We start from the raw sequence: 25,742 nt of genomic DNA on the forward strand, positions 1-25,742 counted from the left end.
TACCAGTTCACTCGCTTGCCTATGCATACAGATATGCGAATTCCCATTCTATGTAATTGCCCCTTGCCGGACAATTTGGAATCAATGAAAATTCATTAGGATACATACAGCCCCAAAAACCTCCCTCCGGCATTCTTGGAATGGGAGATTATCGTGACCATTGCCTTGCGAAGGCCTCACTGAACAACCAGATCAGATTGCATCACTCGAAGATTGTACATACAGACTTGAAGAAGAATCTCCGGGCCGTAGAATCAGATTTGATCATGGTCAAAGAACGACAACGGTACATTTCCGCCATAAGTCAACACAACATCGGCGGTTTTCTCCACCTCGAATTATTAGCCAACGCCTTCATACGGGCAGTTTGGTGCGGGGATCGTGGTAGAGATTCCCTTGCATGGACCGAGGAAACCACTGAGGAGGATCAAACTCCTCAGCCCAGCCCGTAGCCTTGACGTATATAAGTTGCTGGGGGCCCAAGACGTTTCGTCATGTACTTTGCAACACAAGTAAAGATTCCAATAGCATCACGTCCAGAACACCATGTCTCTCCAAACCAATCTTTTCATCAACAACGAGTACGTCCCGTCGTCGTCTGGCGAGACGTTGACGATCTACAGTCCAAACGATGACTCAGTCGTCACCGACAAGGTCCAAATCGCGTCCGAAGCAGACGTTGACCGTGCTGTTGCCGCAGCCAAGAAGGCCTTCCCGAGCTGGTCAGCAACACCAGGGGTGCAACGAGCCAAATTGATGCTGAAGTTTGCCGATCTGCTCGAAGCCAATGCCGAGAAATTGGGCAAACTCGAAAGCATGTGCATGGTAAGGACATGTCGTTTTCCAGTTCCTCAATACCAGATCCAACGCAGATTCACTGTGTTGAATCCGAATAGAGGTGCAAGTATCTGACGAATCTGATAGGGTCAACCGATCACACTGGCCAAGGGCTTCGTCGCTGGAGCATGTGCCACCTGGCGGTACTATGCCGGGCTGGCTGGCAAGGTCGCCGGCGAGTCTTACCCTCCTGAAGGCGATGGCTCGTACAAGATCGTTTCCTACGAGCCATTGGGTGTATGCGCCGGCATCTCCGCGTGGAACGGCACGCATGTCCTAGCTGCGTGGAAGATGGCCCCTGCCCTTGCCGCTGGGAACACGTTTGTTTTCAAGTCATCGGAGAAATCACCACTCGGTGCCGCTGCGTACGGCGACTTGATCAAAGAAGCCGGATTCCCGCCTGGAGTGATCAACATCGTCACCGGCGCTGCTCCTACCGGTGCCGTACTGGCATCACACATGGAAATTGCAAAGATTGCCTTCACTGGGTCGGCTGCTGGCGGCAGGGCTGTGCAGATTGCGGCGGCTAAATCAAACATGAAGCATGTGTCTCTTGAACTAGGAGGAAAGTCACCAGCGGTAAGTTGACTTGTGTGCACTTGCAACCAGAAGCATCGTACTTGTGGTTCCTCGAGGCACCATCTCCGCCATCCCCCCACCCCCCCCTCAAGTCTTGAACTTGTTCCGGCGGCTTGCATACAGAGAACGTACTAACATTTCTACAGTTGATATTTGATGATGCCAATCTCGACAACGCCGTGTTACACAACGCCACTGGTTTCCTACGGAACTCTGGGCAGGTGTGCTTTGCATCTTCGAGGGTTCTCGTACAGGAAGGCATCGCCCCCAAGTTCATCGAGGCTGTCAAAAAGGCCTTTGACGACGCCGCGAAGAAGATGGGTGATCCGTCACTGGCCGACACTGCGTTTGGTCCCTTGGCCGACAAGAAGCAATTCGAGAGGGTCATGGGATTTTTGACCGACGGCAAGAATGAAGGGATCCAAATCGTGAGCGGTGGAGGCCGCATGGGAGACAAAGGAACATTCGTCCAGCCCACAGTCCTCCTAAACCCGGACGTCAAGAGTCGTGTGTTTACGGATGAAATCTTTGGGCCAGTCATTGCCGTCAGAACTTTCAAGACGGAGGAAGAAGCCATTGCTATCGCCAACGACACCACCTATGGTCTCGGATGTGAGTTTCTTTGCTTTCCTTTCTGGGGTTTTCGTCTTTTCCTCTTTGCTCAGCTGATGAAATCCTCAACAGCCTCCGTCTTCACTTCCGACATCCCTCGAGCGTTGCGAGTGGCATCAAAGATCGAGGCGGGCAACGTCGGTGTCAACCAGGCATACAAGACGTCTCCACAGACCCCCTTTGGCGGTGTCAAGCAAAGTGGTTACGGCCGCGAGGGTGGTTACGAAGGTCTGAGGGGTTACTTGCACGCAAAGACAATCACCATCAACATGGAGGTTCCTTCGACGTAGGCCAAAACAACTTCCACGAAACCACGGAGGCGAGCGAGAATCTTGTCGGAGGGCAAAATATGTGTCGCTCTTGTTTTACGATGGACATCGACAAAGGTCACGTACGTACACACTGGTACCATGTACCACACCGTAGAGTATTTGTGTACTGGTAGTGGCAGCGACGACTTCCTCTGCTTGACGCCTTCAAGAAAGCTGAAACTCGACCGCGGAGGAGGAGGAGAAGAAAGAGAGTGAAAACTACCTACAAGAATCTATTTACCTCACGTTTGCGGAGCGTATGACAATCATTGTCCCGGTCCGGTCTCTCTCTCCCTCCCTCTCCCTTGTCTTTCACATTCTTTTTCTCTACCGAGATCGATGAAGCGTCATGGAATAGCCAGGTACCTACTGAGTGCCTAGGTACCATCGTAAACATTTCTCGCTCAAAACGTACTCCCGGCGTCACAATCCTCAATGAGAAGTCGACGTCCGAAATGGGTTGATTCAAATTCAAATTCTTTCGTCCCACTATATGGATAGTTACCCAAAAGGTCTGTTGCGAGCAAGATGAAGATTTTCGCTATTTTTGTTTAAAAATAAAAGAAACATGCCCTTGCCAATCACTACTGTCTCTTTGCTTGTCATTATCCATACCGTACCAAACGTCCATACGTACACCATTCATGGGCCCATTACTCCCCATAGCACAGGATGTAGCTATAGCCCCTTCAGCCCGTTCGGTTCCAAAAAGCTGCCACAGGGCCAAGCTACCTAGTAGTCAAAGTTTTTCATGAATCTTCTCATACCTCCAGGAGTCCAATAGCGAGCTCCCAGCTACTTTTGAAACCCGGGTGTGGTCATTTGCAAACATGCTCCCCCAGTTTCCTCCCCCTCTGGACATCCCCTCATTAGCTCACTCTGTTCGAAAGTGAACTCTCTGTCGAAGTAATCCCCCCCCATATTAAATCTCTGTCGATCCTGTCGGCCAGCTTCGATGTGTGCATCCATGCCACAGCCGTACTGCTACACACGCAGGGCGCCTTTCGTTCGAAAGAAGTCAAATCGTTGCCACCAAATACCCTCCGGGAACCTTCAATCTTTCCAGTCCCAGACCTGTGAGAGGAATGTCGACATGCTGACTTTTTTGGCCTTCATCTCGACCATCCAAGGATGCTCCAACATTCTCCAGGGTGTCGCTCTTCTATTCGGATCCTTCTCCAGACAACATTCGATAAAGTATTTGAACATGTCGGACCACTTGATGCCGTTTTCAGGCTCGTCCTTTAACTTCGGTATGGGTTGGGCGACAATGTACGTGAGCAGGTCGATCAGACCCGCCCGAGGTTGCATTTCGGTGCCGTCGGCCGGGAATGGAAATCGGTGTTGTGCCACCTCGAGTAGCGTCACACCGAGTGACCACACGTCGGATGTGATGGTGTAAGATTGCCCTTGTATCCGTTCTGGGGCCATATAGTACGACGTGCCGATAAAGGTGTTGGCATCTCCTTTCGTGCCAAATTCACCACTGACGCCAAAGTCGCAGAGTTTGACCTGGCCATTGCGGCAGAGCAGTATATTTGATGGTTTGATGTCTGAGAAGTCAGCCTCACGGTAAGGGAGCACAAGAGCACTGATGCTGGTCAGTCACTCACCTCTATGTATGATCTTTCTGCTGTTGAGATATGTGAGGCCGTGTAGAACACCCTCGGCGATCTTTCCAAGCACCTTCTCACCGGTCCTACCTCCAAGCTTTTTCACCTCACGGTAGACACTGTCGAGGCTTCCGCCTTCGCAGAACTCCATGGCTATGGATATCGTACTCGACGATTTGTCCATGAACGCACCGTAGTACTGGCAAATATATTCCGAAGTACAGTTCTTGTTGAATTTCAGCTCTCGCAGGATTTGTTTCTTAACATCCGGATCTGGGCTTGTTGTGATGATCTGCTCTTGTCAGCCACGGTGTTCTGGGGAGGAAAAAGACGCTGCCATACCTTGAGTGCGAATATTGTCTTTCCACCTTCGAGCTTACATCGAGTGACTGCACCACCTGCACCCTCACCCAGCGAGCCAAGCTCAATGATTTTTTTCTGATCACTTGCTGCTCCCCATCCTTCATCGTCCAGATCCTCAACATCCAGTGGTCTCCCTTTCTCAATGCTGAGTTTCTCGAAATCGATTGACAACCCACCCATGCTCGACTCGCGTTCCATGGAGGTGCCGCCTATGCTAGCCTCGGAGTAGATAGAACTGATGGCAGAGGATGGATCCGGTGTACTGCCTGTCCTTCCCTGCATGGCGAAGGACAGGGCTGAGTATGTAGATGATGAGGCCGAGCCTGGTACACTTGCGTTGTGGAAACTGTCTCCTCTTGGCCGACTCCCGCCATCATTGTTGTTGACAGCACTGATGTTCAGTGGCTGTATCTGTGGTCTCAGGTTTGTTCCACCTTCTTGAATGGACCCTTGGCTTCCCATCGGCGTAGCGAGTGATAACTTTGGCGGACCCTTCGCAGCCAGGCTGAACCGTGGGATTTCACTTGTCGATTCGCCCTCGCTGGTCACTGGTCTTGCGTTCGGTGATGGAGGGATTCCAAGTGTCAGTCGAGGGGTTCGGGTACCGCTTTGACTCCGTCCACCAGGGACGGGGGCCCGAAGAAGCGGCACTGGGGACGACATGACCGTAGTGAGGCTGGCAACGACCGGTGCCGAGTGGAGGGGAGGGAACGCCGAGGAGTTCGGAGACACGGTCGTAGGTCTTTTATCAGGTACAAAGCACAAGCGCCTGTAAAAGTGATGCCAATCAGAGGGGCGTCGAATCTTGCGCGGCGGCCTGAATCAGCGTCGACGGCCCGCCGCTGATTGAACCGGAGTGTAATCAGGGCAAAGACTCGTAGCTCTGCCTGCCTCGACAGCCTCTGGCGTCGCTATGAAAAAAGGACAATGCAATGTCTTGGAGGCTGCAGTGGCTGGATCGTTGACAACAGGTTTGTTGGGCAGGTTTTTGAGATTGTTTGCTGTTCACGAGGGCGACGTCAGGTCAAGGCGTTTCCCGCATGGGGGCGGGATCTGCAACAGGCGGCTACTTGAAACGCTTACGATTCTCGACAGGCCCGAGTCTCCTCACACGATGACCAAACTGCCAGAGAATCTGTTGCACCAAAGGTTGTTGTCTCAGATGATGAATGTAGACGAGAGTACGGATGTGCATATACGAGTATTGTCTGTGTTCCTCAGGCAGTGAGTAGAGGCGGGCGGACCCTCAGCTGGCCTCCTTGGCCATCTTACACTGCTACGAACAACCTTGCACCCGCCGTGAGCACATCCCAGGGCAAATCACCCTGGCACTAACGACAGCCCTACCACCGGACGACACGTTCACTCAATTGGCGAACAGCTATCCATGCCCGCTACCAAAACTGATCAAGCAGGGCATTTCTGGGGCCCGCTAGAGGCAAAAGCAGAACAGCTGGGGCCATCAGCAACGAGGAACCTGTGATGGAGAGAAGTTGTGTGACAGTCACATACATACCGCCCATTTGCTGCCATCCACATGCCAATATGACCCTCCTCCGCCTGTCAGAGCCAGGCAACATGCGGTGACAGGGATTCAGCAAAACCGTACCCTAGCTAAAGCCGATGATCCGAATGGAGCCTTGTCATGATTTTGGTTAGTGGCGACGCCTACAGCCTTCACAGTACGAGTACTTGGGTATACGATTCCCACTTCATCGTTCCAGTTGAACGGGTAATGCACGCAAGCGGATCAATGTCAGAAACTACTAGGTAGGAAATCAGAAGATCGAGTATTGAATGAGTATTTTATTTTGGCAAGGAGAGGCCCGCTTGTTCTTCGAATTGATGCCCTCCTTCTCGTCCGGTTGTTTCTTCACAATCTAGGTCCGCCACCACCGCGTCTACAGTCAAGCCGGGGACGCGAATTTGTGACTCGGTTCGTTGCCACTGTCAGGCTTTTCATGTCCCCACGAGGGGAGCAGTCTCGCCGACAGAATTTCGAGGCTCACAGCGGATTGGATGAGTGTTCTCTGTGTTGTTTTTGGGATGAGCAGGGTTTGAGACTCGGTCAGGTCCGGATTGAGTTTGTGTCGTCGGGTTGGGATTAAGAAAGGATCAAGGTCGTTGCATACAAGCTCAAGTCATCATTCGTAACTCGCTTCCCTCGCGAGATTTAAAGGAAAAGGTATCATAGCTTCGTCAGGTCGCTTTGCGCAACATACCGTCTATCGGTTGGACGCCAAAGAGCAAAACAATGCCTTATGCTTTTTCGCAGGACTGTCATTGTGTCGAGGTGGTGGTTTGGGGAACATATGGAATTCGAAGGAATGTGTTTTCTCGGAGCGTAGAGGCGTAAATTCAGGATTGAGAAGAGGTGGCAGCGAGCGGGAGACCTGCGATGGTGTGTACATTACTCCGAAGAGGCTTGTTGTCGGCGTCCCTTCTCCGCTTCCAAGTTCTCGTACAGGAGATACAGAGCTCGCTCATTCGCGCTTGCACTACCCATGATGGTGAACATGCGCTCACCAGTCTCATCATGCGGTGCTTTTGCAATCGAGATTCTGGCACCCGAGGTCTTCCTGATTTCGCTGATCTTGGAGCCACCCCGTCCGATGATGCAGCCGACCATATCGGCAGGAATGCTGATGTTCTGGGTTTGAACTTCCTCCCCATCTTCGGTGACCATTGGAATTCCACTGCCCCGGGGCGCATCACTACCGCGATTGTAGCTGCGTGTTTCGCTGAAGTCGGTGCCGTTTCCTGTGCGGTTATAGGTACGACCGCTGGCAGGATAACCGCCGCCGGTCATTGCACCACCACCAACAGCAGGAGGAAGAGGGCCCGAGCCGACCTGAACGCGGACCGCGGGATTATACAGGACTGTTCCAGTGCCACGTTGCCAATCATCAACCAAACACTTTCCAATTTCCCAGACGGCCTTGTCGATGCCTTCCGGAGTGCCCTGGACTTCAACAATGCGCTCGGTGGACTGAGGCAGCATTTCCTTCTGAGCAACCATGCGAACTCCGGAGACGTCTTGGATGTGCTTGATCTTAAGGCCTTGTCGGCCAATGATGGTGCCCATCTGGTTGTGAGAGATGAGAAGGCGAATAGCTAGACACATGGTTAATGACCGACGACGAAAGGGGAAGTGAGGGTTGCTTACGATGGGTACCATTGTTCTGAATGACTCCTCCCATGCCCATCTGCGGCGCACCTTCCAAAAGGCCCTTGGCAACGAGAGCATATGCCTTTGCGATGCCGGACAGAGGTCCGGTGACAGTCAGGACTCGATCATGAACACCCTGCACGACCTTACTGACACCAGCTTTGACTCCGGTCTCTTCGCGCAAATCGGCCACATTTTTTCCCTGTTTGCCAATGATGACGCCGGCCTCCTTGGTCGAGACGATAGCTCGAAGGGTCAATTGCGACTGCGCATATTCTTCATCGGTCTTGGGAGGCTCATTCTCTCGGTCACCAATATTGAGCTGGTTCATAGACTCGTTCAAGGCGGCGGCATCGTCGACGTGGTTCGCAACAGGGGAGTCGGCGGAATCCATTGTAAGATGCGGTGAGTGGGACGGAGATGGAAGAGGAGTATTATCTTGTCGAGTTCAAGGTCACGGCTGATGGCAGACAAGCAGAAAAGAATTTGTTCGAGGAGTGGCAGGCCAACGGGGGATGAGCGCTGGGGACCCGGGTGGGATTTGTGGGCACGGTGAGGGGGGGATAGGACAAAGATGAGACTGTCCCCTGATGAGTTCAGGACAAGGACGGGGAAGAGTTTGGAAGGGCGGAGAGAAGGAGGATCGAGTCGTAACGGGAGAAGTGGTGAGAAGATGAGGTCGCGTAGTTTGAGATGAGGAGAAGAGAGTAGGATGTTTCGTGGTGGAAATAACGAAAATAATAAGATGCTGCTGGGTCCTGGTTTTGTTATTCGACGGTGCCAGGGGAGGGGGAAAGGAGGTTGTGTTCGAACTGCGGCTTGGCTCCACTAGAGACAGAAGTGGCCAGTGAGAGTGTCTAGTGAGTGTGTGTAGTGCATTGAGCTTGTGCATTGAACGGCAAAGTCCAGTTCTTTGAGGGCCCAGGGTCCCCGAACCACAGTCCCTCTTGGCGCCCTGAATCTCTGGGTCCAGCCCCTAAGGAGCCCTCACCCAGTCTCTAATTACACCTTTCCTAGGCTTAGGTAACAGGAAATTCAGGTGGTCCTTATTAGGGAACCTTGACTGTTCGGTTGTCGAATACGGCGTTACCATCTTGTTGATCATCACAACTACCTACATTACTCAGAATGGTATAGAGTGCTCGTATGTACATAACTCCGTACTGTGTTTGCAGATCGCCAATATGCGGTCCAGATCTCGACAACTCACATCATTCTCTTCGACCCTTGTCGCTGCCAACCTGCCCCCACGAGTTCTCTCGGTCAGAATCGAAAGGCACAGGGAAACTGCCATTGCCAGTCGGACCGGGGATACCGTATACTGTAGGTGCCTATTTGTCTGCCTCGAAAACGACCTTTTGAACCAACATTCGGTTGAATTGGTCGTAATACTTGACTGCTTCTGACAATGGCTGCACGCACTCCGTCATGAAGCTGCCATATCGTCAATAAATCGAAAAGTGATGAGTCGAATGGGGGGTAAGGTACTTACTCGAGTTTGTCCTGCACTTTCCCAAGGAGTTCCAGGGCTGGTTCAAAGAGGCCTATATCAAACATGTGAGTATTGGTTTTGGGGGGGGGGAAACATTTGAATGGGGCTATGCATACTTCGAACTGGGCACCGTCCCATCTGTATCCTCAGGTTCTTTCCATAAGCTTGGTTGCCAGTCCAAGGGATTTCCGCGTTATGGACGCCCACACTCGAAATGTTCCCCCACGGTCTCAAGAGGTCAAAGGCCATCTTCAGCGCATCGCTGTGTCCGACAATTTCAATGGCCGTGTCCGCGCCACGCCCGTCGGTGAGTTCCAGCACTCTCTTCTTCAACCCTTCCATGTTGGTTTGGTAGTTCCATGGTTCGGCACCGAGTTTCTTCGCGATTTCCAGTCTGGATTCCACTCCATCGACAGCCAGCAGCGCTCGCGGCTTGTACTCCAGTGCACTCACCAGGCCACACAACCCGACGGGCCCACAGCCTATAAGGAGAACCACGCTCTGGCGTATCGTCGCCTCGTCGAACCCGCGGAAAGCGTTGGCCGCCGCGAAATAGCCCGTGGGGAAAATGTCGGCCATCAACACGAGCTTGTCTTCTGCAATGTTGGGAGGTGCTTTCACCACGGTGCTGTCCGCCAGTGGGATCCGGCAATACTCGGCCTGGCCGCCGTCGAGTAAAGGGCAGCCGAACAACTTGCACTGGGTGCAGCGAGACGAAAAGCCCCCTTTGCAGTAGAAGCATTCCCCACAGCTGGTGGTGAACGGGGTGACTATCTTGTCTCCCTTTTTGAACGACTTGACCTCGGACCCGGTCTCTACGACCTCGCCGGTGAATTCGTGGCCCATGATGAAGCCAGTATCGGATGGCTGATGACCACGGAAGACGTGAAGTTCACTTTTTGCAACTAGATTAGTCTCCGAAAATGCTTAGGAGGCTCGCTTTGCTTTTGCTTTGCATTGTTACAGTACCTTCCACATAGCGCCGTATATCGGACCTTGACAACGATGTCCTTGGGATCCTGGATTTTGGGTATAGGCCTTTCCTCCACTTCGACGTGCAACTTGCCCTTGAATACCACCGCCTTCATCGTATCTTTGGTCGTCGCCATGTCGATTCTTTCTCAAAAGCTAGTTGGGCTGAACCTCAAAAGTGCTCGGGTATCGTTTGCCGGTTTCCCGTAACAATGTAGTCTTGATCAAAGATTGCAAGCTCGAACGGGGGAAGACACTTTTTCCACACGTATGCCGCAATAAGGGGGAGATGCAAGAGGGCGCACACTATTCTTCACAACACTTCACAAGTCCTGCAAAGAGTAATATAAGGAATGAAAAACAACACTCGTACATACTTCCGTACGGATACAGGTTGGTAGGTCAGGCAGCTCACACATAATCAACAAGTCCCGTAATATCCCTTGTGCGGGGGGGTTTGTTAGACTTTCGAACCACTTGCCATGGCCCTTGGGAGAAGCAACGGCCCTGAAATTAACCGAGGCTTTGATACTCATAGAGTAACAAACGCGGTCCGCATACGGAGTACTTGTTTGGTACCCAGCAGTTACTCCATAAATGCTGGCGGGGGGAGAGGGACCTGTACCGAGTTACTTTTTCGTAGGTAAGGTAGCTTAGGTAAATGCTTTGGAGACGCGATATCCCCCGCGCACGTAAATAATGACGACGAACTCCGGACACCAGTGCGAAACACCCATGATGGCCCCCATTGGATATAAAGTTGCCCAGCTAAATGACCTAGAAAGGGGTGATTTTGTGCTATCACAAAACTTAAGGAGTAATCAGGTACTCATAAGGTACACTTTCACGCCGTACGGGCGTAAATCTTTAAGCGGAGGACGTCGGTGGGTTGCGAGTACGCAATATGATGATGTTCTCGCAACATTGTATCATGTTCCTATCTCCGGGCGTCCCCAGGCTTACTATCTAAACATACTGTAAGAGTACTTTTGAACACAAAAAGCCAATGAATGCTATTTTTTCTGGTCGGTCTGGACAGGATGAGCACGGCGTTTCGCAGTTGACGTACCGTGTGCTGAGATCTTAAAACCATGCTACGGTCTACTGTACCATTTATCAGGCATGTTCATTCTGAACAACGCTGGCAAAAGATTTCAATGACCCCCGAGCAACCATTCATGGACGATAAAACAACCTCGCAAGGAATACGTTAAAATGTGAGAAATAAGAAAGGATCGTCTGGCTCTGACGGAGTAATCAGAATCAGTCAGTCTCTCACACATGTGTGTGTGTGTGTGTGTATGTCAAAAAATGCCACGCGAACTTACTCCGTACGACGACCACGATTGTCTCTGTGCGAAGCTGACTGAACGGACGGAGGCCTGACATCTTACGAGGGCCCAACCATTTATTGAATTTCTCCTCCACCACTCCGGGGGGAATTTGCAGATATTTTGTCCCTCCAGTTCCACGTCACCGGTACAAGTCGCCCCCAGGGGAAGGGAGGGGTGTGAAGTAAGTCATTCATATATAAGCAAGCAGCATCTGTCACTGTCATCATCTCGATGAAACTCGTGCAATACAAGAGCAAATGAACCCGTAACCACCCAGCTTTCTCTCCAGGCCCCAGCCGGGCATCATAACCAAAGAAATGCCAGCAGACAAGATCGAGAAGCTCAGGACCCTACAGGGCTTCCTCCATCGACAAATAGACGACTACGAAGCTGCCGTTTCCACCCACCCCTCAGGTGAAAGGCGCAAATGGGCCATCTTGGAAAATGAAATCTTCAACACCTCCGAGAAGATCGCCGACCTCATGTTGACCCCGGGAGACCGTGTCCTCAGGCTCGGTCTCGCCCCCATGCTGAACACTGCGCTGCAAGTGTCGATGCAGCTGGATCTCTTCAACATCATCCGGGGCGAGACCGACCTCCATACGTTGTCCGAAAAGACGGGTGCGACCCCGACCCTCCTCATCCGGATCCTGCGCTGTCTCGCCGCCTTTCGCATCCTCGGGCAATCCGGCAGGGGCACGTTCTCGCCCACACCGCTGTCGATCAAGTTCAGGGAGAGTCAGGCTCGCGACTGGGTCATGTCGGCCTTCAACGTCATGCAAGCCCAAAGCCGGATGGTGCCGTCCATCCTGGAATCGAACGGCTATCGAAGCCCGACGGACCGCGCGGACAACTCGGGCGTCCGTCTCTGGGGCAAGACCATGTTTGAGATGATGGGCGAGGACGAAGGGTTGAGGACACAGTTCGGGTCGGCCATGGCGGCCCAAGAAGATCTTCCTGCACAGATGTATCCCGAGTTTCCGTTTCAGAGGTATGTGGTGGAGAACGACGAGCGAGGACGGTCCATCAAGGAAGACGATGCCGTCACCATCGTGGATGTGGGAGGAGGAATGGGCCACGTGCTCGAGCTGATCCTCCAGCGAAACCCTGGCCTGCCCGGACGCTTCGTGGTCCAGGACGTGGAGGAGATTGTGTCTCTTGCCGATCCCAACGAGAAGGCCTTTGAGGTCATGGCTCATGACTTTTTCACGCCACAACCGATCAAAGGTGAGGGCGTCTTGTCTGTCGTTCATTTGGGACTTTCTTTCCGGTGGAACTTACTTACCCGTCAAAACAGGGGCTAGGTTCTACTACACCCGGCATTGTCTGCATGACTGGACGGACGATCAGTGTGTGACTATCCTGAAGCATCTCAGAGACGCCTGCAAGCCAGGATACTCCAGGATCTTGATCCATGAGTTTGTTCTTCCAGCGACAGGTTGTGGCCAGCGTGAAGCATTGTTTGATGTCCTGATGATGTCACTCTGCGGTATGGAAAGGGACGAGGAGCAATGGCATGACATTCTTACCGAAGCTGGCCTGGAAATGATCAAGATCTGGAGAGCAGATGTAGGAGGCTACGCTATTATTGAGGCAGCCCCGGCCCCATGATCTGCTTCCTCCTCTCAAGATTTCAGGATGACTGTACAATACCCTTGAAATCAAAATTGTTGGCCCCCCAGTGCGGAACTGAGGAGGGTGGCCGATGGAGAGAGATGAAGGATGAGAGATGTGAATGCCGTTCAATTCTATTATCAGGCGACTCCTTACCATAACGCCCAGAACCATTTGTCTCTTCCATCCCATTCCTTTCCTTCCCGTGAGCCACCCAATGCACCGTGATCTGGAACTCCTGCAAACACAATGTCGTTCGGCATGTATACGGCGAAGCTGCGAGTGTGCTTCTCGCTTCTCATGCGACTACACACAGTAGCTCGGACTCCAGTATGTATTTGCCTTCTTTGTATTTCTCACTTGCTTCGTAGGCCTTGTCATATTTCCAGCCAACAGTCTCGTCGCACTGTTTGCATTTGATGTCCCGCACGATGTGTCTTCCTGTGGTCATGTTGCGCTCCATGGCTTCGCATTGCTTGATGTTGACGACGGTGGCAAACAAGAAGGCTTTGCCATGCTGGCCTCGGAAATTGCGAGAGATGATTTCGTCAAAATCAGCCAAGTGCGTCCTGCATTTCTGTGACAAGAAAAACGAGAGCGGGTTAACAACGAGTTCTCTCTCCTCTAGTGACAATGACCAAGGCCAAATATTTCAATGATCGATGCATACCTTGCAGCCGAAGATTTTGGACGAATTCAGATAGACATTGTATGTGAGACCCATCTTGGACGCGGGGTCGGACGTTTGGGTTCCCAGGCAGGGCTTTTCAAATGGTAGATAACAAAGCGGCCTCCGCAACCCGAGCCTGACTTGAAGCTGGGTTCGTTCCGGTGGTGTTGGCACCGGATGTATTTGTCCTCACCCCCAGGCCCTTTCTTGAACGCCGATGTTCACACTACTACGGTTGTACTATTGCAATCGTTTTGCGACGGCGAGCAAGGAGGAGGATGTAGGAGTACGCTAATGAGAAGGAAGGAGACTGCGCGGTGTGGGCGGCGTGTGATGAATCGTAAGGCGAGGCACGGGTATCAACTGACGTCGTGACGGATCGGCAAGGTCAGATCAGGTAGGCAAGTCTTGTTAAAGAATGGTCAGCTGAGATATGTGTACAGGTGGATGTACGGGTAACACTCTTCGAGATGTAATGATCCCCGAGATATGTGGCTGACAGCAATGGACATGTACAAACAACGACTGTTGGACAGAGGATACGAGTAGAGGATGGAGGGGTTGAGTAACCACCCCCCAGCAAGTACGAGTATTGTAGTAAATAGGCGCCCGTCGGGAGAACCGGTCAATCATCCCCCACCTTGGATGGACCCTGATTGATGATATTAATTCGCCAACTTAACACGATTGACGGCTTCGATGTCTACCTAAATACTCCCGTACCAAATCTTGTCTCCTTTGCTTGCGTATTGAGTGTACAAGTAAGTCCTAGTACCGCCCGCCTTCTAATCTAAAAAGAGTTCTCTCACGAGCGGTGTCCTCCCCTGGCAAGACATGTCCATAACAAAGAGTGGCATCAAAAGATGCAAGAGTTCTGTCACCGGTGTTGCTCATGACAGAAAAACATGCCCAGGATGATGTGTCAAGGATTCACAACACCTCGAACCTGGCCGCCATCCGTGATTTGCTACCAGCGATTGATGTTTCCCTATGTACGGACTGGGCTCTACATTGGCCACATGCCACTGCGGTGCATCTATCCAATCCACTACCATCATTGCCTGTCAGGCGGCGACCGGTGTGGCTGTCTGCTGAGCGATCCTTGTTGCTATCCAACCGCGTTAGATTCCAAGGTTTGAGAGAGAATGTTGTGAGAAGGGTGATACAGAGGCAGAGCTCGTAACTGGTAATGTCAAGACCTAGTATGCAACCACTTTGTTACCATCCCTGTTGGCCTTGAGGGTATAAGATGTGTTTCATATCCGAGAAACACTGAACTTGATTTATATCATGTTCTGCCGCCCAGAACCACTTGCTAGCCACCAACACCACTGTCATCCTCGGCCAGGAATGCCGAACTAGAGCACTCTATCTCCAACCTAACGGATTGTTGCAGACAAGGCACTAGTGACCACTGCCATGTCCAGCACTAGATCGAACCCCGGCGCCTCTGCGGGCGGAGCTGGACTGGTCTAAGATACCTCCGCGCAGGCTGCTAAGGCAAAACAAGCAGCGGCCAAGGCGAAAGGTTTGAAAATCAAGCAGATTCAAGAACAAGCCCTGGCGAATCTTTCTCAACGGCAACTGTATATCGTCTTGTATATTCGAGCAGCACCTCCATCTGCAAACGACTTCCATTGGGGATTTTATTACCACAGAAATGAGGCAGGAGGGACAAAGTATCACATCACAAACCTGAGCAACGGTTGGATCACAGATCATGGCCCAACAGTCGGCCTCTTCAAGTCCATTTTCCTCTGCGTTGTCATCAAGATCGCGAGCGTTCCGGCAGAGACAGAGTAGCAGCTTGACCAGTTCACGTACCCAGGTCAGAGTTATGACGACCAACAAGTGATCGATGCTCGGCCCAAAAGAGAAAAGGTGTGACCAGTTCACTACCTACTTGGTGTGGTAGGATCTTCGTTGTGCGGCATCTGGGCCCTTCGCTCACTTATATGGAGGACATCAAGGATCCAAAAACCGTCAAATGGCAGTTTAAAGGTAGGATAAGAAAAAAAGAACAGCTTTCCAGATACCTCAGGCACCCTGCCTTTTACGGTATAACTCGTAAAATACGTTTCACGTCGATAACTATGTTTCAGCTTTCTCTTTTGCCTTGGATCTTGGCCAACGTGAATCCCTCATTGTCGACGCCATCCAATCCACCTTTACGTGGACCATCTTGCTGTCGTCTCTGTTGCTGTCGTTCTTCTGCTGCCGCTGCTGCTTGCTTCTTCTGTCCACCCCCCTTTGATGGCTCGCTGCCCCTCTCCTGCTCTGGTAGGGCGGCCACGGAACTGACAAAGCTCGAACGGTGTCTGTTCTCTCCGAGCATGAACGAAAAGGAAGAATCCATCAAAGATGGCCGGCCCCCTGAAGTTGGCCGTGGGCCGCCGCTGTCGACTTTGGCAGCCGCTTTATCACCCTCATTATTGTCATTATCATCTTTCAGCTTCCCTGATTTCCCGGTGGGCATCGTTGTCGTCGTCGTCGTCACCTGTGCTGCGGGTACCTCGGGGACTTTCCTTGGTTTCTCGTCCGGCTGATGGTCTGCTTCCATGTCCTCCCTCCTCGTAGGTTGCCCTCTAGGGATGGGTATTTCTAGGTCGGCGAGATAGACCGAGACAAATTGTATCTTTGCCAGCGTAATGTTGAGATTGTGTTCGGCCTCGTCGGCACCTTCTTTGCTCGTCAACTTGACCGTCCTCAAAGAGTCTATGGCATCTTCGAGCATTCTGGACAGCAAAATATTTCGCTCTTGCAATTCATTGAGTCTTTGTTGCAAGGCCTTTGCCGCATCCGACTTTTCAAGATTGGGCGGCGTGTCGTGACTCGTTTGGCGAGAATGCGACGTTTGATAGTTGTTCATGTTTCGTCGGACTTCGCCAACCGCGCTCCGGACAGCTTTCGACACGTTCCAGCCCTCGGTTCGTTTTTGTAGGCCACCCGCTACCTCTTGAAACAGGCCCTCGAGTTGTTTTTGCGAAGAAGTAAATCTGCCGGGCGAGGGACTCGGAGACTGCCGGAGCTGAGGAGATCTTACTGTTCTCGCTGTCGAGGAGCTGCGGCTGCTCAACGCATCTATCTGTTTCGGACGCCGTCCTGTATAATGCTGGATCACTGTCGCTCCAGCTTCAACGGTTCTGTTTCTGTCAAGGAATGCGGCATCTCTGACAAGCGAGCGGGCTTCCTCGGAAGAATCTGGAAGCGTGTAATGAGTCAACGCCGTAATGGCAGTTGTATAGTCCGCATCCACCAAGGCCCACCGTGATCGCAACAGCATGGCGACACAAGTCAGGTCGACAATGTCTGGTCTCAAGTTCTCCGCAAAGAGGAGATCCCAGACGCGAAGCACTTCCTGAAACTCGAATTCGCGTCCGAAAAGAAGACGAATCCAGCGACTGTGATGTTAGATCTAACCTGGGAGGCACAAAGATGGACAGACTCACATCGAATATATCTGAGGAAGAATACCAATAACGTTTAGGTGAAGAGCCAGCTCCGGATCAATAGCTGCAAGGATATCATCATGGATTCTCTTGCTTCTTGCAACAATTGGGGACGAATCTTTGCTTTCTCCCGTTTCGTACGATGCTTTGGTGTTCTGCATGACGGCGCAGAAGAGGTTGAATGAGTCATGCTCGACATGCTTGTGGCCCAGCACGTCTTGCATAAAATCAACGCCGTCCATAGTTTGAGCCGCGACAGGGATGCTGATGGAATCGACCGCGTCCTGCTGGACCGCCCACAATATCGGGGCGAGCAATTCGTGCATGCCCTGCCTGTAGCCGACGTCCGGATTGAGCTTTGCATAGATGAACAGAATGTCCAATAATCTCTTCTGCGTGGCAGGTTCACGGAAGAAGTAGTTATCTTGCATACAGCGAGTCACATCCTGAAAGATTTCTTCCCGGGCAATCTCATCCTGCCGCAGCGTCGACCATGGAGACTTGACTTCAGTCAGATGTCAGACCCGAGGGACAGGCTTTGAAAACCAGTTACATACATTGTCATCATCCGCAAGGGGATCTGATGAAGAGTGGAGGTTGTCTGGGTGCTCGATATATCGTAGAAAGTGACTTTTCAGAGAATCGTACGCCGACCTCGACTCCGACAGCTTCTTGGGCCATGATCCACGACTCAGTGGCCCGTAGAGGAGGAGAGCCTGTCACTATCAATAAAAGGTGGCGGCAACAATTCGATGAGATACTAGCCTTCCAACAGACTGACCGCAGACCATCTTCACATGAGTCGAAGCCTTCTTTATCTCTCAGTGCTTGCCGCAAGTCAACTCCGATCGAGGTGGTAAATAGGGTTGACCAGCGCCGCCTGCTGTGATGAGCCCTTATGATAAATGCAACAGAATGTGGATTGAGCTCACTGATTTTCCTCGAAAGATCGCATGATCACCAGCACACTGACGCCCCCTCCAACGTATTTTAAGTTGACAATGGGGTGAGAACAGAAGGTGAGTTGTTTATGTCAGGTACAGTAGGTAATGTTTTGGGCGAGGTCTACACCAAGTAGGCGTGTTACGGCGAAGTAGAGCGCGCATCAACGCTTTCGCGCCGATGGGCTGTGTTACGACAAACACTGCCTTCTCATTACAATTCACGACTGGCACATATGTCATTGTCCAAAGATCCGGCCTTGGAGTAGTTTCGATGTCCTATATACTGCCCATGTATCCATCTTGATTTTATTCAGGAGAAATGCAGGTTTTTGGAGTGGTAGTCAAAAGAACCACAACCAATCTACGGTCGGCCATAGAATCCACAAAGTGTGTACCACACGCTCCTCAACAACTTCAGTCTTTGCTGCTAGACTTGCGTTTTGAAACTCTCGTGGAGCATTCCTCTCAGAATTGCCACCATGACCCGGTCATAACATGTCCGCCGATCTGTTTGCTGCCTTTGCTACAGCGGATGACAAGCAGGAGAAATCTGGAGATGTGGCGCAACCACCTGCTGAAACGATCGAAGGATCCTTGATCAGCCACGACCTATCAGGACCAATTGTGACTACTCCGGGCAGGCCGCTTCGGGGAAACCGAGTGTCACCACTGTGGAAACGGGACGTTGATGGAAGTGACGTTCTGTTCGATGCCGAAGATGCACCAATTGATGATGATTTCGGCGACTTCGAGATAGCGAACCCTCCGGAGGGAGCGGTGGTTCAAAGTCATGCACATCATCATGCAATTCATCATACAATTCATGAGAGTGTAGTCTCGGAAAAGCTTATCCCGGACCTCCTTGCCGATGATAACTACACAGAGGAGCCTTCTAGGCCAACTACTGCCTTGACTCTCTCGAACAAGTCTGACGCCAACGAAGAGACAAATTTGTCGCCAATCAACCTTGAAAGCCGAGAAGAGCCCCAAGACGCGTGGGAAGAATGGTCAGAGTTCGACGATGTCCAAAACGTCATTGATGTGCGAACAAGTAAGAGGCATCTTGGAAAGCATGAATCTCAACCCTTCCCACCTCAAGAAACAACAAACAATAACGAAGATGAATGGGAACCTTTCGAAGATGGGCGGACCGATAAACTGCCACAGGAAAGCCTTCCAATGCAATCAGACACTGCTCCGAACTATTCAGGATCAATTTCAGGACGCAAAGCTGCGATCCCTTCCTTCGAACGACCTACAAACGTTCCGCCACCGTCTTCGCTGTTACAGTTGATGAGCACCGTCTTTGATCAACTGCACCAGGAAAATGTTGCTAATAACATACCCAAGCCCGTACTAGCCACCAAGGTGCTCCTGGTTTATAGAACAGCGAGCCGACTAGCAGCTGGGAGATCATTGCGATGGAAACGCGATACACTTCTATCACAGAGTATGAGAATAGGCCAGGCAGGGACCAGGGGAGGAATGAAGCTCGCGTCAGTGAACAAAGGGGAAACTGCAAAAGAGAGCCGAGACTCGGAAGAAATGACTCATGACTGGACGAAGAATGTTCATGAATATAACAGCATTATTGCTCATGCGGGATTGCCACCCCAACGACTGAAAATGTCTGCAGCTCCCAGTCTAAAGATGCAGAGATATTCTGGCTCATCCGACACTAAACCATGCGCATTATGCGGGTTGAAAAGGACTGAACGATTGGTTGACGTTGATGTCGATGTTGACGATCTGTTTGGCGAGTTCTGGACAGAACACTGGGGTCATAAAGACTGTTACGAGTTTTGGTATTCTTATAAGGCGCTGCTTGCACAGAGATAGGTGGTTATTGACATCTCTGGGGGTCCAATCCAGTCAAGCAAGGCTGTGACGCCGACGAGGAAATTAAGAGTTCAGATGGCGCTGGACCAAACACACAATACTTGATGTAGAGTGCATTCAGCGGGACTGTTATAAACAATCGTGGGCCTAGAACAAGCATTTGCCTCTGAGTAAGGTACCCGGTGTAAAGGTGGTGATTGTACCAGTAGATCCTGAGATAGATACACGTTCCTCGCTTTATTACGCCTCAAAAGCCTTGGGCCCGACGCCCCCCACCAAAGGCTCCATTTTACTCGCAACCACAGGACGAAGTCCATGGAGCACCAACAACTCACAGCCGCAGCTGGTCATTGTGATCGACATTCTTCTTTGCTTCCCACGGTTGTCCTTCTTCTTAATCAAATGCCATTATTCCGTCCTCGACCTTTGGTCCGATTAGTCCATTCATACTTTCTCTAAAATATCCTGGGAATCACCGGGGGTGTGCTGATATCTTTCCTTTTTTTTTCTGGACAATGTATTTCGGTGTTTTATACGGATATATAGCATTGTGACCATCACATTGCACTGATCATTCAGCTGGTCCGGACGTGGTGTTGAGAGGGTGTGTTCAGTATGACCCAAGATGGACGACATAGCCATGGTACGTACCTAAAGAATGAGACTGCAAACTCGCCGAATCTGACTTACACTCGACACTACGCATATCTGGATCTGTGGCACTGATCATGACCAGGAAACAACACTCCGCCTCTCTCGCCCATTCTTAGATCAAGCACACTGGATGTCCAGACACTGCGGATCCCAAAGAATAAGAGCACGTCGAACCTGCCGCCGACCGCAAACGATGCATCCTCCTCCTCGTTACTCAATCCGCGGACACGCTTCTCCTTCGATGCTGGTACAACGCAGGAGACGAGCAATCTGAAGAGGTGTGTTCCGGATGCCAATATGGGTGATTTGATCTCTGACTGAGACAGAGCCACGCGTCTTGACCATGAACATGGACTTGGAAAGTCAGGTCTGCGAAGAATTAGACGGCCAGGCCCTTCACTGCGGACACCCACTCTGGTCCTGGGAGATGGCGACTTTCTCGCCTCGCCCCTACACCACTCAAAGACCATGCCGATCTCTGGCTCCTCGTCGAGATCAGTCTCGACTGGACACCTGCTGAGCGGTCCGACGTCTCCTGTTATCGAGGATCTTCACCGTTTCCCGTCGGAGTCATTACACTCGTTTTCTTTTGCCAAACAATCGGAAGAATTTCTACATAGCAGACAAAACATATTGCAAAAATCGGTGGATTTTGTGCGAGATCGGTCTCAATGGGCCATCAATCCAGCTCTGGCTGACGCCCAAGCACGAGTCAGCGGTAACGTTGAGGTACAAGGAATGATGGATCTTCTCAAAAAGGCCAACATTATACCCATTGATACTGGTCGCACCAATTCTCGAGCTATCGGAGCAGGGCCTCTCACTGGTCCGGCTCATCACGACGGACGTAACATCTTTGATAAGAGCTTCAGCCAAGAATTGGAACAAGCACAGAAGGAAGCCGGACTACAATATGCAGAAGATCAAAGCATTCGGCGCAAATACTCGCTTGATAATGACGACGAGGACGAAGAATCATTCCGTGAGCCAGATCTAGAGATGAGAATACCTCCAACGCGGTCTGATTCTATGAGCGCCCCTCGACGAACAGCTCTTCGGAGGACCTACACCGACGTACACTCTGTGTCCCTCCAGCAGAAGTTGATAGAAGCTCTTGCACAGCCTTACTCCACCGAAGATGGTTCTTATCCTCAAAGCACTGTGACCGTGTCCAGGAATAGTGTTCCTACTACACCGGCGGTGGCTAATCCGTCAAACGTGCACAACCACAGCAGCAAATGGTCGCCAACTCACCAAGCCGTCTTTCGGACTGAGGGGGATGCTCCGTGGACTATTCTAGCTGCCAACGATCTGGCCTGCCTTATCTTCGGCATCTCACGAGCCGAGGTGCGTTCCCTTAGCATTCTGGGAATTATACAGGAAGAAAGAAGACAATGGCTAGAGACCAGGCTTGCTCGCCCCGAAGAGCCTGCAGAAGACATACGTCCAACCCCGTCCAAGAACGGGACGGGAAGCGCAAGCATGTCATTGATTGGGTCTAAAAGCGGTATTACAGCTAGACTGCTTAGTAAAGCTCCCTCTAGAGCTAACAAACCTTCAGACACAAGAGCAAAGACGGTTGACGGTTCTGGTGGCTACAGCCGTTCAAAACCTATGAACCACCAGCCTACCAAATCCAGAGGCGTTCTCCTCTGTGGCGATATCGTGCCTATTCAGAGACGCGATGGCACCAAAGGAGCAGCAAGCTTCTGGGTCATGGAGAAGCGAGGCGGTCTCATCTGGGTAGTAGAAGAGATTGCCGAGGATGTTGCATATGTGAACGTCGATGATGATGGCACAGTCAAAGATGCCTATGGAGACGTCGAAGCCATCTGGGGGCAATCGGCCCTTGAAGGTCTTCCATTGCAAAGCCTGCTTCCCAAGTTCCCTCTGAAAGATGTGAATACATTTGATAAGCTTCATCCAGGGTTTTATACAGCTAGAACGGCTGAACATGTGAATGTTCCCACAACGGTCGAGAAGTCACCTACGGAAAATCAGCTTCGAGTTTCGAGTTTGCCACACATCGCCGGTGTGATGGTTCTCAATCCAGACAACCTGAAGATCAGCAGCTCCAACAACATCTTTGCCGCCGCGTTGTTTGGCTATGAGAAGCCTGAGGGCCTGAAATTTACCACTCTCATCCCAAGTTTCGGTGACATGCTGAACATCTTGGCCAGCGAAGACGACGTTCAGCTGTCGGATGGAATTGTGATACCGGAGCACAGTTTTCGTCGAGCTCGTGGTCTCCTCGCACTACGCGAAGGATACGAAAACCCAACCGATATCTTTCTGCGGCCCTGCGGACTACCGGCGAAACATCATGATGGCTCTGATATTATGGTTGACGTCCAGATGCGAGTGGTTCGAAGTGAGTCTGTGTTCCCAATGTCCGACGATGCTATCATTGAAGAGAAGGAAGATGAAGATCTCAGTGGATCAAGCGTTGCAGTGGCCGAACTTGTCTACGCCGTCTGGATAATCTACTCTCGAAATATTCATTCCGCCGGGATGATAGGATCCAGCACTGGCCCTGAGCCCCAGTCACGTCCTATGTCACCGCCTTCTCAACCAGAGCCGCCGACTTCTCTGCCATCTCCGCCACCCACAAGGTCCACTGACAGTCCCCAAACGTCAATTCCCTCGGATGAGCCGGATGAGGCAGAGTCAATTGCTATGGATGAGCCCTTGGACCATCCACCTCCCCACACTCCGTACATACCGCATGAAAGAAAGACAATCGACGACTTTACGATCTTGGAGGAAATGGGATCCGGTGCATATGGCCAAGTGAAGCTTGCTCGCTATAAACGAGGAGAGGCCAGGAAGATGGTGCTGAAGTATGTAACCAAGAAACGCATCCTGGTCGATACATGGACCAGAGATCGGCGTTTGGGCACTGTACCGTTGGAAATCCATGTTCTTGATTACCTTCGCCGTGATGGACTTCGCCATCCAAACATAGTGGAGATGATCGACTTTTTTGAGGATGACGTGAATTACTACATTGAAATGTTGCCGCATGGCATTCCAGGCATGGATCTGTTCGACTACATTGAACTCCGGACGAATATGACGGAAACAGAGAGTCAAAGTATTTTCCGCCAGGTTGTCGATGCCATTCACCACTTACACACCAAAGCGCTTGTGGTCCACCGCGACATCAAGGACGAAAATGTTGTGCTGGACGGAGAGGGTCGCATAAAATTGATCGACTTCGGAAGTGCTGCTTACATCAAGAACGGACCCTTCGATGTCTTTGTCGGCACTATAGGTGGGTGTCTGAAACTTTCCACCTCCGACGATGCTAATAGATGAATAGATTATGCTGCACCAGAAGTTCTGCAAGGGAAGCGATATGGAGGCAAAGAACAGGATGTGTGGGCATTGGGGATTTTGCTGTACACGATCGCGTACAAGGAGAGTGAGTTTTTGCCTTACCGCATAACTTTGACCGAACACTGACAGTGTGATGTAGATCCGTTCTATAACTTGGGTAAACATGGTTCGATAGATTGTCGTTTGTGGAAGGCTAACCTCTCTCACAGACGAAATACTCGACCACCCCTTACGAGTTCCGTATCTGCCGTTCTCTGAGGAGTGCCTAGATCTCATTCGAAGAATGCTCGACAGGGATGTCGAGAAAAGAATTACGATTGAGGCAGTGCGGGACGACGTGTGGCTCGAGGACGATTGATGAAAGCTTGGTCGGGGACTTTTTGCTCCTTCGACAGCGTTTGTTCTTCGCAAGATGATACGAGCGCGATGATATCTACGATTAGGGACGCCATATAAATCACGAATTCGGATGATAGGCAAATTGATTTGAAGGCGAAACAATGACAGCGAACATGTTGGATATTCATGACCCCCATGAGGCAATAAAAGAAAAGCCTTTGGGACGGAGAGGGTGACGGCGGGTACTTGATATCACCATGGAAACATTGCGATGCAAGAACGACAAGACGAAGACTTTGTAGAAAAGATACATGGGGTAGGGATCGAACGTCGAGATCGAAAATCGCCGTTCGGTAGGCCCGGTGCAGTTGTGCTCCGGAAGAGGCGCGCCAGCCGTGTATCAAATATTCGTCAACGTGAGCTTGTGTTAAGCGGAACAGCATGATCAATATCATTCAACGTTCCAGCCAGGATTTTATTTCTGGTGCTATGAATAGGCCCAGGACACCAACAGAACACTTTGAATTCTGCCACATCTCGAAGGCAGGCTGACAACCAGGACATCGCATCTTATCAGCATGGTAAGCCAATGAACACTGTACAGCTTGCGTGCAGCTCTCGAGGACGGCCTGCTTCGACAAGGGTCAGATGCACAATGCAAGGGCAAGAGGCCTTTAGAGATCTTTCTAGGGCATTACCGCTCTCGGGACGGAGCTCTTCATCACACCGGTATTGTATTGGAGCATACCCCGAAGTGTTCTCTCTGGGACGCCTCTGCTAGCGACAGCTTTGCATTTCGCCGATGCCCAAGAGGCTGGGGCGTCTCCAAGATGGTAACAGGACGAGGGTCTGGACAGGGAACCTGGGGCCAGGTGCTTGAACTGCTGCATGGTTCACGAATCCGAGGTCCACGGATGTCTGTGCTCTCGCTTTCTCTGGCTAGTCCAGGCGAGAGGTTGCCACGCGGGATTCCAGCCCATCGACGCTGGGTTGAATCGGGTCTGGCTCTGGATACTCGTAGCGGACCGGGTGGGCGTGCGAGACCAGGACACTGCACGTCTTTCTCTCCACTTGGGTATTTCCTTGATGGCTTTGTGGAGAGCAACGGTGCATCAAAGAACGTCGATTCGACACAAGTTGATATGGATTCAGGTCGTTCCCTCGGGTAAGTGAGGATAATGCGACGCCACTCTGAGGCGATTGGGGTAACAAGGGTCCAAGCCACGGCGGAAGAGCTACAGCACACGCGCCCGGTTGTCCCACAAGATGCCACCGCGAGGGAGACGCAAAGCCCCTCCTCCTCTGGACTCGTATACGGGTATTTTATCGTTCATGCTCCGTAGGGTGTGAATTTAGCCATATAAGCGAGGTGGACAATGCCGAGAGTCACCATGGCGTACGAGGATCGAAAGGGCCATTGATGCCTTGTTCTGCTGACTTTGAGGGATTGGATGATTCCCTGTTTTTGTACCGAATACCAAGTAACGAGAACCAAAACATGTCCGGTACAGGTGACAATAATAGTTGCTAGGTTATTGCGCAGGGACAGCAGGAGCGAGTTGGAGGCGGCGTACGAGGACGCCTTAGCACTGTCCGTACTTGGGTGTTGTGG

The 25,742-nt window shown here is 51.4% G+C and overlaps 9 protein-coding genes across 14 annotated transcripts; 3 read left to right on the forward strand and 6 right to left on the reverse strand.

The window, feature by feature from the left end:
• Positions 1 to 421: 421 nt before the first annotated feature.
• PV06_04069 (uncharacterized protein) lies at positions 422 to 2,597 on the forward strand. Its single transcript, XM_016404912.1, has 4 exons — positions 422 to 825; positions 925 to 1,416; positions 1,563 to 2,028; positions 2,101 to 2,597. The coding sequence occupies exons 1-4, from the start codon at positions 547 to 549 to the stop codon at positions 2,316 to 2,318; spliced, it is 1,455 nt and encodes a 484-aa protein (XP_016265917.1). The 5' UTR covers positions 422 to 546; the 3' UTR covers positions 2,319 to 2,597.
• Positions 2,598 to 2,878: 281 nt separating this feature from the next.
• PV06_04070 (uncharacterized protein) lies at positions 2,879 to 5,480 on the reverse strand. The gene is made up of 3 exons (XM_016404913.1): positions 4,295 to 5,480; positions 3,953 to 4,244; positions 2,879 to 3,892 (listed from the first exon to the last, which is right to left on the reverse strand). The coding sequence occupies exons 1-3, from the start codon at positions 4,976 to 4,978 to the stop codon at positions 3,393 to 3,395; spliced, it is 1,476 nt and encodes a 491-aa protein (XP_016265918.1). The 5' UTR covers positions 4,979 to 5,480; the 3' UTR covers positions 2,879 to 3,392.
• Positions 5,481 to 6,101: 621 nt separating this feature from the next.
• Positions 6,102 to 8,217, reverse strand: PV06_04071 (uncharacterized protein). The gene is made up of 2 exons (XM_016404914.1): positions 7,482 to 8,217; positions 6,102 to 7,429 (listed from the first exon to the last, which is right to left on the reverse strand). Exons 1-2 carry the CDS (start codon positions 7,876 to 7,878, stop codon positions 6,726 to 6,728), a joined length of 1,101 nt encoding a protein of 366 aa, XP_016265919.1. The 5' UTR covers positions 7,879 to 8,217; the 3' UTR covers positions 6,102 to 6,725.
• A 522-nt stretch (positions 8,218 to 8,739) lies between these two features.
• PV06_04072 (uncharacterized protein) lies at positions 8,740 to 10,085 on the reverse strand (the record flags this gene model as incomplete). Its single annotated transcript, XM_016404915.1, has 4 exons — positions 8,740 to 8,918; positions 8,977 to 9,028; positions 9,093 to 9,871; positions 9,946 to 10,085. 4 exons carry the CDS (start codon positions 10,083 to 10,085, stop codon positions 8,816 to 8,818), a joined length of 1,074 nt encoding a protein of 357 aa, XP_016265920.1. The 3' UTR covers positions 8,740 to 8,815.
• A 1,607-nt stretch (positions 10,086 to 11,692) lies between these two features.
• PV06_04073 (uncharacterized protein) lies at positions 11,693 to 12,535 on the reverse strand (the record flags this gene model as incomplete). The annotated part of the gene is made up of 1 exon (XM_016404916.1): positions 11,693 to 12,535. The coding sequence occupies one exon, from the start codon at positions 12,533 to 12,535 to the stop codon at positions 11,693 to 11,695; it is 843 nt and encodes a 280-aa protein (XP_016265921.1).
• Positions 12,536 to 13,194: 659 nt separating this feature from the next.
• Positions 13,195 to 13,620, reverse strand: PV06_04074 (uncharacterized protein; the record flags this gene model as incomplete). Its single annotated transcript, XM_016404917.1, has 2 exons — positions 13,195 to 13,473; positions 13,567 to 13,620. The coding sequence occupies 2 exons, from the start codon at positions 13,618 to 13,620 to the stop codon at positions 13,195 to 13,197; spliced, it is 333 nt and encodes a 110-aa protein (XP_016265922.1).
• A 1,473-nt stretch (positions 13,621 to 15,093) lies between these two features.
• PV06_04075 lies at positions 15,094 to 18,033 on the reverse strand. 4 transcript variants are annotated; one of them, XM_016404918.1, is made up of 5 exons: positions 17,948 to 18,033; positions 17,781 to 17,895; positions 17,573 to 17,731; positions 17,016 to 17,515; positions 15,094 to 16,967 (listed from the first exon to the last, which is right to left on the reverse strand). In XM_016404918.1, exons 1-5 carry the CDS (start codon positions 17,968 to 17,970, stop codon positions 15,665 to 15,667), a joined length of 2,100 nt encoding a protein of 699 aa, XP_016265923.1. In that variant the 5' UTR covers positions 17,971 to 18,033; the 3' UTR covers positions 15,094 to 15,664. The 4 variants fall into 4 exon arrangements, with proteins under 4 accessions (XP_016265923.1, XP_016265926.1, XP_016265925.1 ...); XM_016404921.1 differs by having other exon boundaries at positions 17,016 to 17,731; XM_016404920.1 differs by having other exon boundaries at positions 17,573 to 18,033.
• Positions 18,034 to 18,409: 376 nt separating this feature from the next.
• On the forward strand, positions 18,410 to 19,942 carry PV06_04076 (uncharacterized protein). The gene has a single exon (XM_016404922.1). It carries the CDS (start codon positions 18,455 to 18,457, stop codon positions 19,796 to 19,798), a length of 1,344 nt encoding a protein of 447 aa, XP_016265927.1. The 5' UTR covers positions 18,410 to 18,454; the 3' UTR covers positions 19,799 to 19,942.
• A 198-nt stretch (positions 19,943 to 20,140) lies between these two features.
• On the forward strand, positions 20,141 to 25,617 carry PV06_04077. 3 transcript variants are annotated; one of them, XM_016404924.1, is made up of 7 exons: positions 20,141 to 20,441; positions 20,535 to 20,730; positions 20,779 to 21,959; positions 22,014 to 23,726; positions 23,775 to 23,876; positions 23,931 to 23,948; positions 24,001 to 25,617. In XM_016404924.1, exons 1-7 carry the CDS (start codon positions 20,414 to 20,416, stop codon positions 24,147 to 24,149), a joined length of 3,387 nt encoding a protein of 1,128 aa, XP_016265929.1. In that variant the 5' UTR covers positions 20,141 to 20,413; the 3' UTR covers positions 24,150 to 25,617. The 3 variants fall into 3 exon arrangements, with proteins under 3 accessions (XP_016265929.1, XP_016265928.1, XP_016265930.1); XM_016404923.1 differs by having other exon boundaries at positions 20,779 to 23,726; XM_016404925.1 differs by having other exon boundaries at positions 20,535 to 23,726.
• Positions 25,618 to 25,742: the final 125 nt, after the last annotated feature.

This window comes from Exophiala oligosperma (genome assembly GCF_000835515.1).
Source record: "Exophiala oligosperma strain CBS 72588 unplaced genomic scaffold supercont1.3, whole genome shotgun sequence".
Taxonomy (NCBI): domain Eukaryota; kingdom Fungi; phylum Ascomycota; class Eurotiomycetes; order Chaetothyriales; family Herpotrichiellaceae; genus Exophiala; species Exophiala oligosperma.